This window comes from Thamnophis sirtalis, unplaced genomic scaffold (assembly GCF_051295495.1).
Source record: "Thamnophis sirtalis isolate CommonGarterSnake01/CBP01778 unplaced genomic scaffold, rThaSir2_p1.2 scaffold_2, whole genome shotgun sequence".
Lineage (NCBI taxonomy): Eukaryota > Metazoa > Chordata > Lepidosauria > Squamata > Natricidae > Thamnophis > Thamnophis sirtalis.
Window position 1 is genome coordinate 48288385 of NW_028261382.1, and position 16584 is coordinate 48304968.

Here is a 16584-nt window from a genome sequence, read left to right on the forward strand (position 1 = left end):
TCTAAGCCATTTGGGAGGACATGGCTTAGAACGGCCCCGACTCCATAGGGGGAGGCGTCACAAGCTAACGTCAGTGGCATCCTGTCATTGTACTGGACCAGGACGGCCGCTGACGTCAGAGCTTCTTTGACAGCCGCGAACGCATGCGCTTCGCGGCTCCCCCAGCGCCAGGCCGCAGATCGGTCGAGCAACCGATGCAGCGGCTCGGCTAGTGACGCCTTGTGCGGAATAAAAGGGGCGTAAAAGTTCAGGAGCCCTAGGAACGCCTGCAACTCCGCCTTGGAGGTGGGTGCAGGGGCGTTCCTAATGGCAGCGACCTTAGCAGGTGTGGGATGGATGCCTTGGGCGTCAATCATGAAGCCCAAGAATTCCACCCTCGGAACAGCAAATGAACATTTGCTGCGTTTCAATTTTAAGCCCGCGCCCCTGAAACGACTGAGGACCTTCCACAGTACTTCGATGAGTTCTGAGCGGCTGGAAGCAGCGATCAGGACGTCATCGAAATACGGAACTACGCCCGGCAGCCCGTGGAGCAGCCGCTCCATCAGGCTTTGGAAGATCCCCGGGGCCACGGAAACACCAAATTGCAGGCGGCGACAACGGAAAGCCCCACGATGGGTGACGATGGTCTGGGCAGCCGCCGCATCGTCATCCACCGGGAGCTGTTGATAGGCCTGCGCCATATCCAGTTTGGCAAATGTGCAACCCTGCCCCAGGGAATGGAGCAGGTGTTGCACTACAGGGACTGGATAGGGGTTTGCCTGAAGGGCCAAGTTGATCGTCGACTTGTAGTCGGCGCAGATCCTCACCGACCCGTCTGGTTTGATTGGGAGAACAATGGGGGTCTCCCAAGGGGAGTGATCTACGGGCTCGATGACTCCCTGCGCCAACAACTTGTCAAGTTCGGCGTCAACTTTGGCCCTTAAGGCAAAAGGCACCCTGCGGGCTTTCAGCCTAATGGGAGCAACCTGAGGGTCTAAACTTAAAGATATGGGGGTCCCCTTATAACAGCCCAACTGGCCGTCGAAAACGTCTGAAAATTCCCTTAACGTGTCCTCGAGTGTGTTAGGAACCACCCGGTGGACCCCCCCAATGGATAATCCCAGGGCTGGGAACCAGTCCAGGCCCAGAAGGGCCGGCAGGTCATCCCTGACTATGAGGATGGGTAGCTTTCCCTGGAATTGGCCATAAGATACAGAGATAGGGAAGGATCCCAGCGTAGGGATCAACCTCCCCTGGTAATCCCTTAGGGAGACCTCAGATTGCTTTAGGCGTTTCTGGGGCACTTTTGGGCATAGCTTGGCGAAAAGTGACCAGGGCAGGAGGGACCGGGAAGAGCCAGAGTCCACCTCCATCCGGCACGGCTGACCTTCCAGCTGGACGGAGGTCGAGACCTTCCTGGCCCCTGCAACGGCGTGGCTCGCCGTACTGTCAAAATCAGCTGGTTGGCTGGTGGACTGGTAGCAATCTTCCGCTCTCTTCGGTGGTCGCTGCTGCTGGCGGCGCGGTTGCGCCTGGGGACGGCTGGGCGATTGAAGGAACGAGGGTGCCGGTAATAGGGCCCTGCAGACCTTGGCCAGGTGGCCTTCGCCCTTGCACCGGTTACAGATGGCATTTAAAAATGGGCAAGCCTGGCGCTTATGACGGCCTCCGCAACCCCGGCAGGGCACTGCGGACGCCTGTTGGGCTGCAGGTTGCGGCTTTGGCTTCCTCTTTGGCACAGTCCTCATTTGGGCCACCACTTCTTCCTCCGGATCCTCATAAGCCAGGTCGTCCTCGACCATGTGGGCTTGTGGCGATGCGTCCGATGAGGCTCGCTCTGGCGTGGCAATTTGTAATCGTTCAATGTCCGCCGTGGATTGCTCCGACAGTTCAGCGGCTCGGGCAGTTTCCACGGCCTGCAGTAGAGTAATTCGGTGATTTCGGAACATGCGGCTCCGCAGGTTGACATCGCGGACGCCGCACACAAACTGTTCCACCAAATTTTCCTCCAGGTTGGAGAACTCGCACTGGGCAGCCACCATCCGCAGAGCCTCCAAAAATTGGCTGATTGATTCATTCTGTTTTTGGACTCGTCTGCGGGAGGCGAAACGGCGGGCGATGACTGACGGAGTGGGCGCATAGTGGTTCTTCAATCTGGCCATGAGTTCGTCCCACCCAAGCTTGTATGCTGGCCGTGGGGCAGCCAAGGCTCTTGCTGAGGCGAACATAGATGGCTCGCAGCATGAGAGGAAAAAACTGCATTTTTCCTCTTCAGTTTGAGCCTGATTTTTGGAAGCTATCAGGTAACATTCGAACCTTTCCATAAACCCCTCCCATGATTCCCCGGCAGAACCAAAAGGGGCAAATGGAGGTAAAGCAGATGTCATCCTGAGGCTCGTGAAGGGAGAGATATCGAGAGGCCACAAAAAATTTTTGCCACACAAAAAAATTTTTTCCTCTTCAGGCAGCGTTCGTTGCCGGTCTGGAACGGCAGCTAACTGTCTGTCTCTCTCTTTTCACCCTAGTGTCGCGGAATCGCTTATCCCACCTTCGTCGCCAGTTTTGAGGTTCGGAATGAGGGACGCGACCACAGGGTGCACAACGAAACAGGCTTTATTCCAAGCTAAGTATAACAGCGATTCCATTCATAACCAGCCCGCCAAAACCTTATATAGTCGGGCTTCAACCAATCAGCACCCGACTTCCAGCCGGCAACAGCCTCCCTCGCGTCCTATCCAATCCAGACGGAGGAGGCTGTTGCTGGCCAGCACAAAGGTGCTGAAGTACCAGAACAGTGAAGCCATTTGCATGGCTCATACATATTTATTAACTTATGAATACATAATAGTTCCTATTTTTCTACTTGCATTTTTTACCTGCTTTCAAATTGCTAGGTTGGCAGAAGCTGGGACACGGAACGGGAGCTCACTCCACTACACAGTGCTAGGAATTCAAACTGCCAAACTGCCAACCTTTCAGATCGACAAGCTCAGCATCTTAAGACACTGAGCCCACATCACACCACATCGCGTAACACAATATTTCTGAATCCATCTTCATATGCCCAGAACTGGAGAGAAGATTTGTGGTGACCTCTGACCAAAATAGAAATAAAGAAGAACAATTATTATAGGCCAGACATTGGTTTCATTTGACGTGTTGATTATTCCCCTTTGAAAAAGGAGAAAGAGCGGAGTTGACTTCCTTGAACAGTGACGGGAGGCGTTCAATTAAGAAGTAAAAGGCAGCATCCTGGAGACCATCGCGTGGATTCCCCAGGGGGGAAAATCCCTTCCGCCCTTTCTATTTTTCAAAGGAAATGATGAGTGTGTTGAATGAGGTCAGTGTCTGCACAGGAACTGGGGTAGAAACCGAGGGCTAAACTTTGTTGTTGTTGTTTTTAATTGAATCCCCCCCCCCCCCCGATTCATACACAGCAGCCAAAATGACATCAAAAGAAATGCCCATGTGGTCACCTTGTTTTTCAAGCTTCCACCTTCATCCCCAGCTTTTCAACCTGGCCAATATACAGCCATTTTTTCCTAGCCTTCCGTCTGTGGATTAGGGCAGGCCAAAATAGGAGAGGTTCTGCTTGTTGTCAGACTTCGTTTGGCTAAAGCCTGACCGACTGCTTCCTTCTGGTCATCCGTGGTAGTCTGATGACCATCTTATCTCCCAAATTTGAGCGGGAGAGTCATTAAAAAATAAAAAGGAAAGTTCTAGTCTGAATTTTAACAGCTGTGCCCCAAGAACAGCCAAAGCTGCAAAATGCAGTCAAGCAGCTTTTCTCTCTCTCTCTCTCCCACTTTCTCTCTCCCTCTTTCCTTCCTCTCCCTCTTTCTCTCTCTGTCCCTCTCTCCCGCCTCTCCTGCTTTCTCTCTCTCTCTTGCACAAGAGGGGGGGTCAGCCCAGGCTCAGAGACTCAGAAAGTTCAGAGATCCTACCTCCAACATGGCTGCTCTGGTCTGACCCAGGCTTCTCGAGAGCGTGAAGCAAACGCCTCGTCCCGACAAAAAACCCTTTTATTAATTGACCGTGAATTCTGCTCTTTCCCATCCAGCAAAGTCTTTTGAGGGAGGATTTACGGTCACAGACCTTATCTGGCTTGGAGAGCTGCCAGGCCAAGATCTGCAAAACTTTTGCAAGGAGTCTCAGAGAGTTAGGAACCAATTAAATGAACTAATGGTCTCCTGCAAACTCCACTCCTCTTCAGCTCCTCTTTTATTCCCTCTGGGAGGGGCCATTCACTGTCCTTCCTCCCAAGGCGACCCCTGTTCTTTAGCTGTTCCCTTCCTCTGGCAGCTCTGAGCATGCACATATCGGAAACAGGCTCCAGCTGTTCTTCTGCCTCACTGCTGTCTGACTCTGAAGGCAGCTGATCACTGTCAGACAGCTCTGGCCCCCTCTCTGCTTCCGACACAGAGCCCTCATCAGAGCCTTCCCCAGACTCCAGGACTGGCCCAGGTTCCTCCCCAACCTCCTCACTATCCGAATCTGGTGCCAGCGCTGCAGTCCACTGGCAAGCCACAACATACTCCTGCAAATTCTTGGCAAGGGTCAACGATTGGCAGAGGCAGCTGCACTGTTCAGGTCCAACAGCTGTGCTTGGAAGGATTAAATACACACCTGCTGTGTAGCTCAATGCATCATACTTAGTTAGCTTGTTAACCATGATTTATTCAGACAAACATAGTCAGCAGGCTTTGTATGACCTGCTAATCCTGTTGGTGGGGAATCTCTTCCTCCCTTGTCTCAGTGTGAAACCCTGCCAACTTGCAACCCAGCAACCAAAGGGATGGACATGCGTTAAGTCTGCTTTTATATTTATAAATTGTTTTTAATATGTGAACATTTTATTACACTGTAAGCTGCTCGGAAGGGACATGGTGGCTCAGTGGCTAAGATGCTGAGCTTGTCGATCAGAAAGGTCAGCAGTTGGGCGGTTCGAATCCCTAGCACCGCTTAACGGAGTGAGCTCCTGTGACTTGTGCCAGCTTCTGCCAACCTAGCCGTAAAAAATGCAAGTAGAAAAATAGAAACCACCTTTGGTGGGAAGGGAACAGCGTTCCATCTTTGGACAGCGCTGTCTCTTCGGCTTTGAAACAGAGATGAGCACCACCCCCTAGAGTTGGGAATGATTAGCACATATGTGTGAGGGGAACCTTTACCTTTACCTTTAAGCCACCCGGGGATGCTGGTCAGTTTTTGGTGTGACCTTCCTCTACAATCTGAGTTAATGAAAAACAGTTGCCATAAAATTTGCAATTAGGAGTGGAGCTTCCAATCGGAATGGAGAGCACGGGGGGCGGGGGGATGAACCCCGTCTGTGTCTTCCATCAGGCTGACACTCGGTGTGCAGGCAGAAAGCCTGTCAGGTTCTGGAAACATTTCACATTTTGCCCACAGGGAAAAAGTTTCATCAAACTGCCATTTTTAGTTCTGAGGAAACAGCTCCCTCTCCTGAATGAAGAAAGCGACACTTTTTCTCACACTGGCCTCTTAGCTGAAACAGCGAAAGGAAGGAAGGAAGGAAGGAAGGAAGGAAGAAAGGAAGGAAGGAAGGAAAGAAAGAAAGAAAACTTTCATGTTCCATCCAAAACTATAAATACAGCAACTAAGTTCTAAGTTCTAACTAAGAATAGAATAGAATAGAATAGAATAGGGAGGGACATTGGAGGTCTTCTAGTCCAACCCGATGCTCAAGCAGGAACTCTATATTTCAGACAAATGGTTGTCCAATCTCTTCTTTAAAATGTCCAGTGAGAAAGAAAGATAGATGATAGATAGATGGATGGATGGATGGATGGATGGATGGATGGAGGAAAAGAAAGAAAGAAAGAGGGAGGGAGGAAAAGAAATAAAAAAGAAAGAGGGAGGGAGGAAGGAAGGAAAAAAAGAAAGAAAGAGGGAGGGAGGAAGGAAAAGAAAGAAAGAAAGAAAGAAAGGGAGGGAGGAAAAGAAAGAAAGAGGGAGGGAGGGAGGAAAAGAAAGAAAAAAGAAAGAGGGAGGAAGGGAGGAAGGAAAAAAAGAAAGAAAGAGGGTGGGAGGAAGGAAAAGAAAGAAAGGGAGGGAGGAAAAGAAAGAAAGAGAGAAGGAGGGAGGGAGGAAAAGAAAGAAAAAAGGAAAGAAAGAGGGAGAGAGAGAGGGAGGGAGAAAAAGAAAGAAAGATGGAAAAAAAGAAAGAAAGAAAGAAAGAAAGAAAGAAAGAAAGAAAGAAAGAAAGAAAGAAAGAAAGAAAGAAAGAAAGAAGGAAGGAAAAGCTTTCATGTTCCATCCAAAACTATAAACACAGCAACTAAGTTCTGGTGACTCTTTGCCGGAAAGGCCTCCACTGTTACAGTTCGATGAAGCAAAGGGTGAATCCCTTGGGCCCAGCTCAGCACCTGCACTCTTCGCAGGCTTAGCTGTGCAGTTGGCTTGGCAGACCCCCATTAAGCGGCTCGCCAGGGCTTCCTTCCAAGAGGCTGTGGTGTTGTCCCCCCCCCCACCCACTTCTCTGTCTAGACTCTGCCCAGACTTGCTGGAGGATTCCCAAGGACTAACTGAACGTGACCTCGCTCGGCCTTTGACGATCAGCCAAAGGTAGCAGCATCTTTGCAAGATGATTTTTTCCAACCCCATCAAATGCGCAAAACCATTTTGGGTCCCTTTAGTTGTGCTGGGATTGCAATTCCCAGAATCCTCAAGGCCACACTGCTGGGGAAGGTTACCACACTCTGTCAAATGGCGTGGTGCCAGGTGGGCACCAGGCAAAGCCCCCTCCCATTTTCTTCCATCAAACAGCAGAATGGAGCCCAGAAACTCCTCTGAGTAGTAGACAGAGAGAGTGGAATTGAGTGCCATGAAATCAGCACAGCTCACTCAGCAGCAAAGTGATTCTAGCTGCACCGTTTAAATTAAATGACTGGAGTCTTAGGCCCAGGTGAGCTATGGACTCCATCTGATCTCTGATTTCTTCATACTGAACATCGGCAAAAATTCAGGAGCAAGAAGGCCTGTTTTAAAATACTGATAAAGCAACAAAAACACAACTTTTAAATCGTGTACAATAAGGGACGGAAGGGATGGGAGGAAGGAGGAAGGAAGGAAGGAAGGAAGGAAGGAGAGAGAAAAAGGGAAGACAGGAGGGAGGGAGGGAAGAAAGGGAAGGAGGAAAGAAAGAATGTAGGAAGGAGAGGAAAAAGGAAGGAAAAGCAAGGAAGAAAAAGAAAAGAGAGGGGAGAAGGAAGGAAGGAAGGAAAGAAGGAGAGATAAAAAGGGAAGACAGGAGGGAGGGAGGGAAGAAAGGGAAGGAGGAAGGAAAGAATGAAGGAAGGAAGGAGGGGAGAAAGGAAGGAAAAGCAAGGAAGAGAGAAAAAGGAAAGGAAAGGAGGGAGGGAGGGAAGAAAGGGAAGGAGGAAAGGATGAAAGAAGGAGGGGAGAAAACAAGGATAAGCAAGGAAGAGAGATAAAGAAAAGGGAGGGAGGGAAGAAAGGGAAGGAGGAATGGAAGAATGTAGGAAGGAGAGGAAAAAGGAAGGAAAGCAAGGAAGAGAAAGAAAAGGGAGGGGAGAGGGAGGGAAGGAAGGAAGGAAAGAGAAAAAGGGAAGACAGGAGCGAGGGAGGGAATAAAGGGAAGGAGGAAGGAAAGAATGAAGAAAGGAAGGAGGGGAGAAAGGAAGGAAAAGCAAGGAAGAGAGAAAAAGAGAAGGGAGTGAGAGAGGGAAGAAAGGGAAGGGAGAAACAATGAAAGAAGGAGGGGAGAAAACAAAGATAAGCAAGGAAGAGAGATAAAGAAAAGGGAGGGAGGGAAGAAAGGGAAGGAGGAAAGAAAGAATGTAGGAAGGAGAGGAAAAAAGAAAGAAAAGCAAGGAAGAGAAAGAAAAGAGGGGAAGGGAAGAAGGAATCTCTGAAAAATATGGGATGAAAATATTGTATATGATTTTCCCATGTGTGCATACACACACAGACATTCAGTTTCATCCATGTGTTTGGATAAAGTAGAGTGGAAAGAAAGAAAATAGATGTAGCCATAAGGCTCCCCAGGATTTTCCATCTCTCATTATTACTGCATGCACCACCAACTGCTTATTTTCAGATCTAATATAGATAAAATAAAGAGGCACATAAAATGTAGCTGCTGCCAAACGTAAAAGAACATTGTAAAAGCTCAATTCACGCATTGTACTAAAATTATAAGTTTGAGTCTGAACTGAATGAGCTGAACCACAGAGCACATAAAGCAGATTTCCATATGATTCCAAGCACTAAAATGGTTTAGTTCTGGGTGAATTTATTGCATGATCCCAACTACGGTTGTTAGCTAGCCACGGTTCATGATTTACTTTGCTGTGCGATTTGATTACTTTTGATTTGTAATCGTGCCCCTGGAATCCACACTGTATATCGGACATTAACGCGATTGAGCGGGTCCAGAGGTATATTTCATGAGAAGATTCCTCCACTCTTCTGCTCACAACAGAACCCCTTATGCCACCAGGCTCACAAATTTGGGCTTGGATAATCTGTGCCGCCTGTGGTTCAATCGAAGCAGAGTACACAAAATTGTCTGCTACAATGTCTTGCCTCTCAACGACTTCTTCAGTTTCAACCTCATTAATATACAGGCAAATAACTGATACAAACTCAAGAACAACTAGACACAAGAACAGTTTTTTTCCAAACGCCATCACTCTGCTAAACAAATGATTCCCTCCACACTGTCAAACTATTCACTAAGTCTGCATTACTATTAAATTTTCTCATCGTTCCTATCACCCATCTCCTCCCACTTATGACTGCAGGTCTATAACTTTGTGGCTTGTATCATTATGATTTATATTGATGGTTTCCTAGTATGATTTGATTGCTTATTTCTACCCTATGGCTATCCTTAAGTGTTGTAACTTATGATTTGTGATAAATGTATCTTTTCTTTTTATGTACACTGAGATCATATGCACCAAACACAAATTCGTTTTGTGTTCAATCCACTTGGCCAATAAAGAATTATATTCTATTCCATTCTAATTCTCTATTCTATTGTATTCTATTCTAATTCTAATTCTCTATTCTAATTCTCTATTCTAATTCTAATTCTAATTCTCTTTTCTAATTCTAATTCTCTATTCTAATTCTATCTATTCTATTGTATTCCATTCTAATTCTAATTCTCTATTCTAATTCTCTATTCTAATTCTAATTCTAATTCTCTGTTGTATTCTATTCTATTCCTATTCTATACCACTTGAAACTCGATTGCAAAAAATATGACTTCAGCAACAAAGTGGTCAGCACTTGGAATGCTCTACCTGACGGTTGTTACATCCTCAAACCCCTCCCTCCACAGCTTTAACCTCAAACTGTCCACCATGGACCTCACCCCATTCCTAAGAGGTCCTAAAATGGGCGTGCATAAGCGCACCAGCGTGCCTACCGTCCCTGTCCTATTGTCCCCATTTATATGTACCCATTTCTTTTGTTCATCTCCATGTTTATACTTATATCTGTTATCTTGTAGATGTTAGACAAACGAAATAAAATAAATAAATTTATTTACCAAGTATTGAGCAAACCATGGCTAAGTTTATGTGTCAAGACCCATAATATTCATTCATTCAGTAAACTATGACAAAACGTGAACAATAAGGATGGAGACACAAGTAGGTCTACTTTGCCCTCTGGAGGTAAAACTCAGAAAAATGCCGTTTCTGACCACAATCTTGCTTTCGTTTGTATTTATTGATTCTATAAAACAGTGTTTCTCAACCTTGGTGACTTTAAGTCCTGTGGACTTCAACTCCCAGAAACCCCCAGCCAGCGCAGCTGCGCTGGCTGGGGGATGCTGGGAGTTGAAGTCCACAGGACTTAAAGTCACCAAGGTTGAGAAACACTGCTATAAAAATACCTTTTTGCACATGCGAAGTGGCCCATCCAGTTTAGCCTATCTGGGGCTTATTTTGGGGGTAGGGCTTATATTACGAACATCCTGAAAAATCATGCTAGGACTTATTTTCCAGTTGGGTCTTATTTTCAGGGAAACACAGTAGATGCAAGAGAGACATTCCCTGAGGATGGGCTCCAGCATGAGTCCGAACGCTCGGAAGACAAAACCGCTGTTCCAGGGGTGGGTTGCTCCCGGAATTACTGCTGGTCCGGTGCGCGCAAAAAATTTGCACGTGGGCGCATTTGCAGAAAAATAGGTCTGCGCATACACAAAACGTTTTTAAAAAGGGGGAGAAATTAAATTTGTGCAATCTACAATTGTTCTGCGCATGTGCAGAAATTAAAATCAAGACGGCGGCCCCGTAGGAGAACTGGTTCGGGGGGCATGGCAGGCCTGGGTCGCTGCAGGTTCCAGCTACCCAGGCCACCAAATCACTACCAGTTCGGCCAATAGGAACCCACTTCTGCTCTCGTCCCAGTGACTGACCCAGATTGGATCCTGCTATCTGACTTACAGTATATCAGCATTACTAGGCCAAAAGAAAACGAGGGCATTATACACACACACACACACACACACCAACCCTTTGCTGCTCAGGCAAAGCCCTTCTGACCCACCTTTGACTTCCCAGTCATCTTCTTGAAGAAGCTGAGGGTGCGACCCAGGGCATTCCCTTCCTTCTGCCAGTGTTCCTGGTCCTCGGCCTCCACCGTGCTGGTATCCAGCTGCCCACAGCTCCCACTGCTGAAGCTGAAAGCATGGGGAAAAAAGAGCAAAATGAGGAAAGGAGAAGGATGGAAGAAGCCAGCAAACAGACACAGGCACACACACACCACCACCACCACCAAACAAAACCTCTTTTTGTTGTCATTGTTCCCCAGGCCAGGAAGCAGGGAGGGAACAACTCCACTGGCAGCCCTCCGTGACCTCAGGAGGATGGCTGCTCCTATTACCAGCTGGGGAGATGACACATAGAAGCATCTCTGTTGGCTTAGCCTCTCTGGGAAATTAGCAGAGCCAACGGAAAGATGGAAAGGAGCTTAAGATTCGGCAACATTCACATCCCATTTCTTCCATCCAGTCTCTTTATTTTTATTTATTTATGATGATGGAGGAGGAGGAGGAGGAAAGGAGGAGAAGGAATAAAGAGGAGGAGGAGAGGGAGAAGAAGTAGAAAAGGATGGGGGAAAGGAGGAGGAGAACAAAGGAGGAGGAGGAGGAGAATAATTATTATTTTTATCATAGTCATAGAACAGACTCCAGAACAAATAAAAACACTGAATATATATACAATTAAAAATTCTGGAATAAAATAACAGATAGAATCTCTCATAAAATCCAGTCTGTCAATTATACATGGTCTATACTAGAATTTAAAATTAACTAATATTTATTTATGCATTTATTTATCCAATTTACTCGCCACTCCTCTTACCACAAGGTAACTCTGGGTGGCTTCCAATACAGATACCCCTCGACTTACAACAGTTCGCTCAGTGACCATTCAAAGTTGCAACAGCATTGAAAAAGTGACTTATGACCATCTTTCACACTTACGACTTACCATATTTTTTGGAGTATAAGATGCAACGGAGTATAAGACGCACCAAGATTTTGAAGACGTAAATTTAAAAAAAAAAACTTTTTGCATTTTGCAGACCTCCCAAACCCTCTGCACATCCATTTTTGTGAAGGGGGTGGGATTTCGGGAGGCATTCAGTGTATAAGATGCACTCAGATTTTCAGCCTCTTTTGGGGGGGATGCATCTTATACTCTGAAAAATACAGTATATCCCGCTTCACACTGATTTACAGCCCTCTCTAAGCAATTTACAGAGTCAGCTTCCTGCCCACAACAATCTGGGTCCTCATTTTTCTGACCTCGGAGGGATGGAAGGCTGAGTCACCTTGAGCCGGTTAGAACTGAACTGCTGGCAGTCGGCAGAGTGAGTCTGTTCATTTAGTCATTGTTCAAAGTTACAACAGCAGTGAAAAAAGGGACTTATGACCGTTTTCACACTTACAACTACTGTTGCAGCATCCCCATGGTCATGTGATCAAAATTCGGATTTGGCAACTGGCTCCTATTTATGACCACTGCTGTGTCCCAAGGTCACGTGAGTCCTTCTGACAAGCAAAGTGAATGGGGAAACCAGATTCACTCAACAACCAGGTTACTAACTCATCAACCGCAGTGATTCACTTAATAACTGTTGCAAGAAAGATTGTAAAAAGGAGGGAAATTCACTTAACAAATATCTCGCTTAACAAAAATGCTGGGCTCAATTGTGCTCGCAAGTCGAGGAATACCTGAAAGCAATTCAAGTCCAATTCAGTTCCAGCGTTGCTGGAATTCTTGCAGTGTAATTTTACCCTTTCTTGTAATAAATACTTTTAATTAGATTTCATGGGTTCTTGTCCCCTGAGTAAACTCTTTCCAATCTCAAGTTCAAGAAGGTAAATCTGGTAAAATGGAAGTTTCTGATGTCCTGCAAATTCATGGGCATTATCCTGTGTCCCCGAAAATAGGACCTCCCTGGATAATACACCCAATCGGGCTTTTGAGCGCAGGTGCTAAAATAAGTCCTCCCCTGAAAATAAGCCCCATTCGAAAATATTGCAACACAGCAGCAGCCATGAGGTGACCACATTCGCCACCTCCTGCACCTCAAAAATAATAAGACCTCCCCGAAAATAAGGCCAAGCATTTATTTGGGGGGGAGGGAGGTCAAAAGAAACTAAGACCCTGTCTTGTTTTCAGGAAACACGGTATAATGCCAAGAAATGCAGGAATTGTGGGTGTTTTATGATTTCAAAACATCTGCAGATCACCAGGGATTGGAGCTGCAACAGACATCTTTCTCACATTAACAGATTAATTACAAATATCGATCTCTCCCAAACAAAAGGCTAACCATGACTTACCGACTGATTAGACTGATGTTATCCCCATAAAGAGAAAATCCTGCCAAGGGGGAAAAAAATCATGTTTTAAGTTAAATAGCACCAATCTCCAATGACTTCAAGAAGGCCAGCACTTTGCAATTTAAAATAAATGATAATAGTAGAACAGTGTCCATCTAATAATAACCTTCAATGAAATGGGATGTTTCAACCTGAAATGGAGAACTCCAGTGCAGGGGTGCCATCTTGCTGGGGAAGAAAACTCCAGAGAGAAGCACCACTTCAAAAGAAAGCTCTTTTCAATCACCTGTCTTTTTACCTTTTAAACATCTGGATAATATTTTTAAGGTTTGCTGGATAATAGGTGGTCCTCCAAATAGGGTTTTGGTCACCACACTATAAAAAAGATGTTGAGACTCTAGAAAGAGTGTAGAGAAGAGCAACCAGGATGATGAGGGAACTGGAGGCTAAAACATACAATGGACGGTTGCAGGAATTGGGCTGGCTGGTCTAGGGAAGGGAAGGACCAGGGGAGACAGGAGAGCGTCTTCCAATATTTGAGGGGCTGCCCCAGAGAGGAGGAAGGGGGTCAAGCTATTCTCCAAAGCACCTTTGAAGACCAGACAAGGACTAATGGATGGAAACTGAACAAGGAGAGATTCAACCTAGAAATAAGGAGAAATTTTCTGACAGTGAGAGCAATCGATCCAAGGAACAAAAATTGCCTTCAGAAGTTGTGGGAGCTTCATCACTGGAGGCTTTCAAGAAGAGACTGGACTGCATCTGTCAGAAATGATGTAGGGTCTCCAGCTTGGGGTGGGGGTTGGACCAGATGAACTACAAGGTTCGTTCCAACTCTGTTAATCTGTTAAATACTCGGCATGGCCAGTCTAGGGAAGAGAAGGACCAGGGGAGGCAGGAGAGCATCTTCCAATATTTGAGGGGCTGCCCCAGAGAGGAGGAAGGGGGTCAAGCTATTTTCCAAAGCACCTGAAGACCAGACAAGGAATAATGGATGGAAACTGACCAAGGAGAGATTCAACCTGGAAATAAGAAGGAATTTCCTGACAGGGAGAACAATCAACCCATGGAACAGAAGTTGCCTTCGGAAGTTGTGGGAGCTTCATCACTGGAGCCTGGACTGCCATCTGTCAGGAATGGTGTAGGGCCATGATGGCAAACCTATGCCATGCAGAGCCTTCTCTGTTGGCACACATGCCATTGCCTCAGGCCTAATCTGTGTGGCATTTCTTTTGTGAGCTTCTGTTTCCCTGCAAACGATGAAACAGAAGCTCACGAAAGAAAAAGAATCTTACCTCTTGCCACGCTGCTGGTGTTGGGATGCCCCACCTCCCGCCAGCTAGCTGGTCTTCGGGTCTCTGCTCCTGTCTGCACATGCATGTTCATGCACAGTTGCTTCCGTGCATGCACCTTTCAGTTTGGGCATGCATGCGCAGTTTGTTCACTCTGTGTCTAAAAGGTTCGCCATCACTGGTGTAGGAGGGTGGGGGTTGGACTAGATGACCTACAAGGTACCTTTCAACTCTGTTAATCTTTTTTCTGTTAAATATCCCGTCCTAAGCAGTGTGGGAATTACACAGAACACAGAAGTATAAGGCTGGGAAGGCCCTTAGAAATCTTCTAGTCTAAACTAGGCTACAGGATGGTAGCAAGACATCCTCGAAGGGTATCCGTGGACTTACAAAAGTAATTTTATTTTATTTTTATTTTTTATTAACAAACATGTAAAATACACACTCTCAAAACCTAGAAGTACACCACATTTACACAATACAATACGAACAGGGGCTTCCTGTTCTTTCTAATAGCAATTATCAATCAATACCGCTCACCTTATATTATTTCCCCTTCCATTGTATTTCATTTGCATTTCACCATTTTTAACCCTCTAAATAAATAACTATTATTTTTTGAGTTTTGTTATATTCCTTCATTGATTCTTGTTTCTTTCCTCCATCCACCTATACATTTACCCATATCTGGTAGAATTCTGATTCTTCTTTTCCCTGGATTTCTTTAGTTAGTTTGTCCATTTCAGCACATCCATAACCTTTCTTATTATTTCATCTTTGTTTGGAGTTAATTTGTTTTTCCATTTCTGGGCAAAGGCAATCCTTGCCGCTGTAATTATATGTAGTATTAAATACTGATTTCTTTTTTGTATTTCGCAGACATTATTCCTAATAAAAAAAACTTAATTCTATTTTAACCTATTATTGTCCCGAAAACTAATTTTAAAAATGACCCTAGAAACCAAGATCTAAAAGCCTGCTGACTCTTGGTTTAGAATGGCCAGGAATTTTAAACATTTAAAAGTCAACAACAGCAAAAATGAACGTCTCAAGGGACAGAAGTCTTGACCATCTACAGTTGGGACTCACCATTTGCATCTGGGAAACTGTCAATGACACTCATGGATGCTGATTTGGGCAGGTGGCCACAGGGAGAACTCGGGGACAAGCCGTAGGCCTGCTTCCTCTTGCCACAGTCCTGAAGAGAAGACCATGTCAGAGTGTGCAGTGTGATAATGTGAGACAACGCAGGGGCAAATACAGTAAACAGAGATTTGTACTTATAATAATGGTTTTATTTACAAGGAATATATACATACACATTCTTTAGTCAGACCTCAAACAAACAGCAATTACAGCACAGAAGCACACATGGAGAAAAAAATACGCCCCCAACAGCGCCTCTTCTTATAGCAATAGCAATAGCAGTAGACTTATATACCGCTTCATAGGGCTTTCAGCCCTCTCTAAGCGGTTTACAGAGAGTCAGCATATTGCCCCCAACAATCTGGGTCCTCATTTTACCCACCTTGGAAGGATGGAAGGCTGAGTCAACCCTGAGCCGGTGAGATTTGAACCGCTGAACTGCTGATCTAGCAGTAGCCTGCAGTGCTGCATTTAACCACTGCGCCACCTTGGCTCTTATGACAGCCTCTTAAAGTGATATCGGCCCCAAAACTTTGCTGACTCATTTCCAGCATTACATCCTTCTAGCAGCTGGTCAGCTCTTAACCCTTTACCCTGACAGACCAGATTTTACCTACCTCAGAAGGACGGAAGTCTGAGTCAACCTTGAGCCTGGTGAGATATGAACTGCTGAACTGCAGCTTGCAGTTCTGCTCTATTCTACCCTATTCTATTCTATTCTATTCTATTCTATTCTATTCTATTCTGTTGAGCATCTAATCTAACAGACGAATTCTACAACTTGCCAAGTTTGTTTAGAATCAACCTCAGTCTGCTTTTTCGTGCTTTACTCTGCGTATTCCTATGAAATTTACTCTCTAAATTTGTCTGTCCGGAATCTGGCAAACTTACCTGAGACATCCTCTGACCATCCTCATCCTCTTCATCCTGAGAAAAGAGGGATCCCATTTCATTGTTGCTATGAATAATAGGGGCTCGTTGGGGGTCTCTCCTTCCCAAGGAATGCCCATCCAGTTGCTCTGTAGAGTCAAGTCCATCAGGTGCCAGTTCCTTCAAACTTAAGCTGAAACAGATCAACACAGTTCAGATTAACAGAGTTGGAAGGGTCCTTGTAGGTCATCTAGTCCAACCCCCATTCAAGCAGGAGACCCTACACCATTTCTGACAGATGGCAGCCCAGTTTCTTCTTGAAAGCTTCCAGTGAGAAGCTCAACAACTTCCAAAGGCAACTTCGGTTCCATGGATTGATTGCTCTCATTGTCAGAAAACTTCTCCTTATTTCCAGGTTGAATCTCTCCTTGGTCAGTTTCCATC

General features: G+C 45.8%; 1 protein-coding gene across 1 annotated transcript in view; it reads right to left on the reverse strand.

The window, feature by feature from the left end:
- Positions 1 to 16584, reverse strand: part of ARHGEF2 (Rho/Rac guanine nucleotide exchange factor 2) — a 162810-nt gene that overhangs the window by 101361 nt on the left and 44865 nt on the right. Inside the window, exons 3-6 of the mRNA XM_087705352.1 lie at positions 16162 to 16333; positions 15214 to 15322; positions 12833 to 12872; positions 10525 to 10657 (exon numbers count right to left, since the gene is read on the reverse strand). Coding sequence (XP_087561478.1) covers positions 10525 to 10657; positions 12833 to 12872; positions 15214 to 15322; positions 16162 to 16333 — 454 coding nt within the window. The remainder of the gene's footprint in view (positions 1 to 10524; positions 10658 to 12832; positions 12873 to 15213; positions 15323 to 16161; positions 16334 to 16584) is intronic.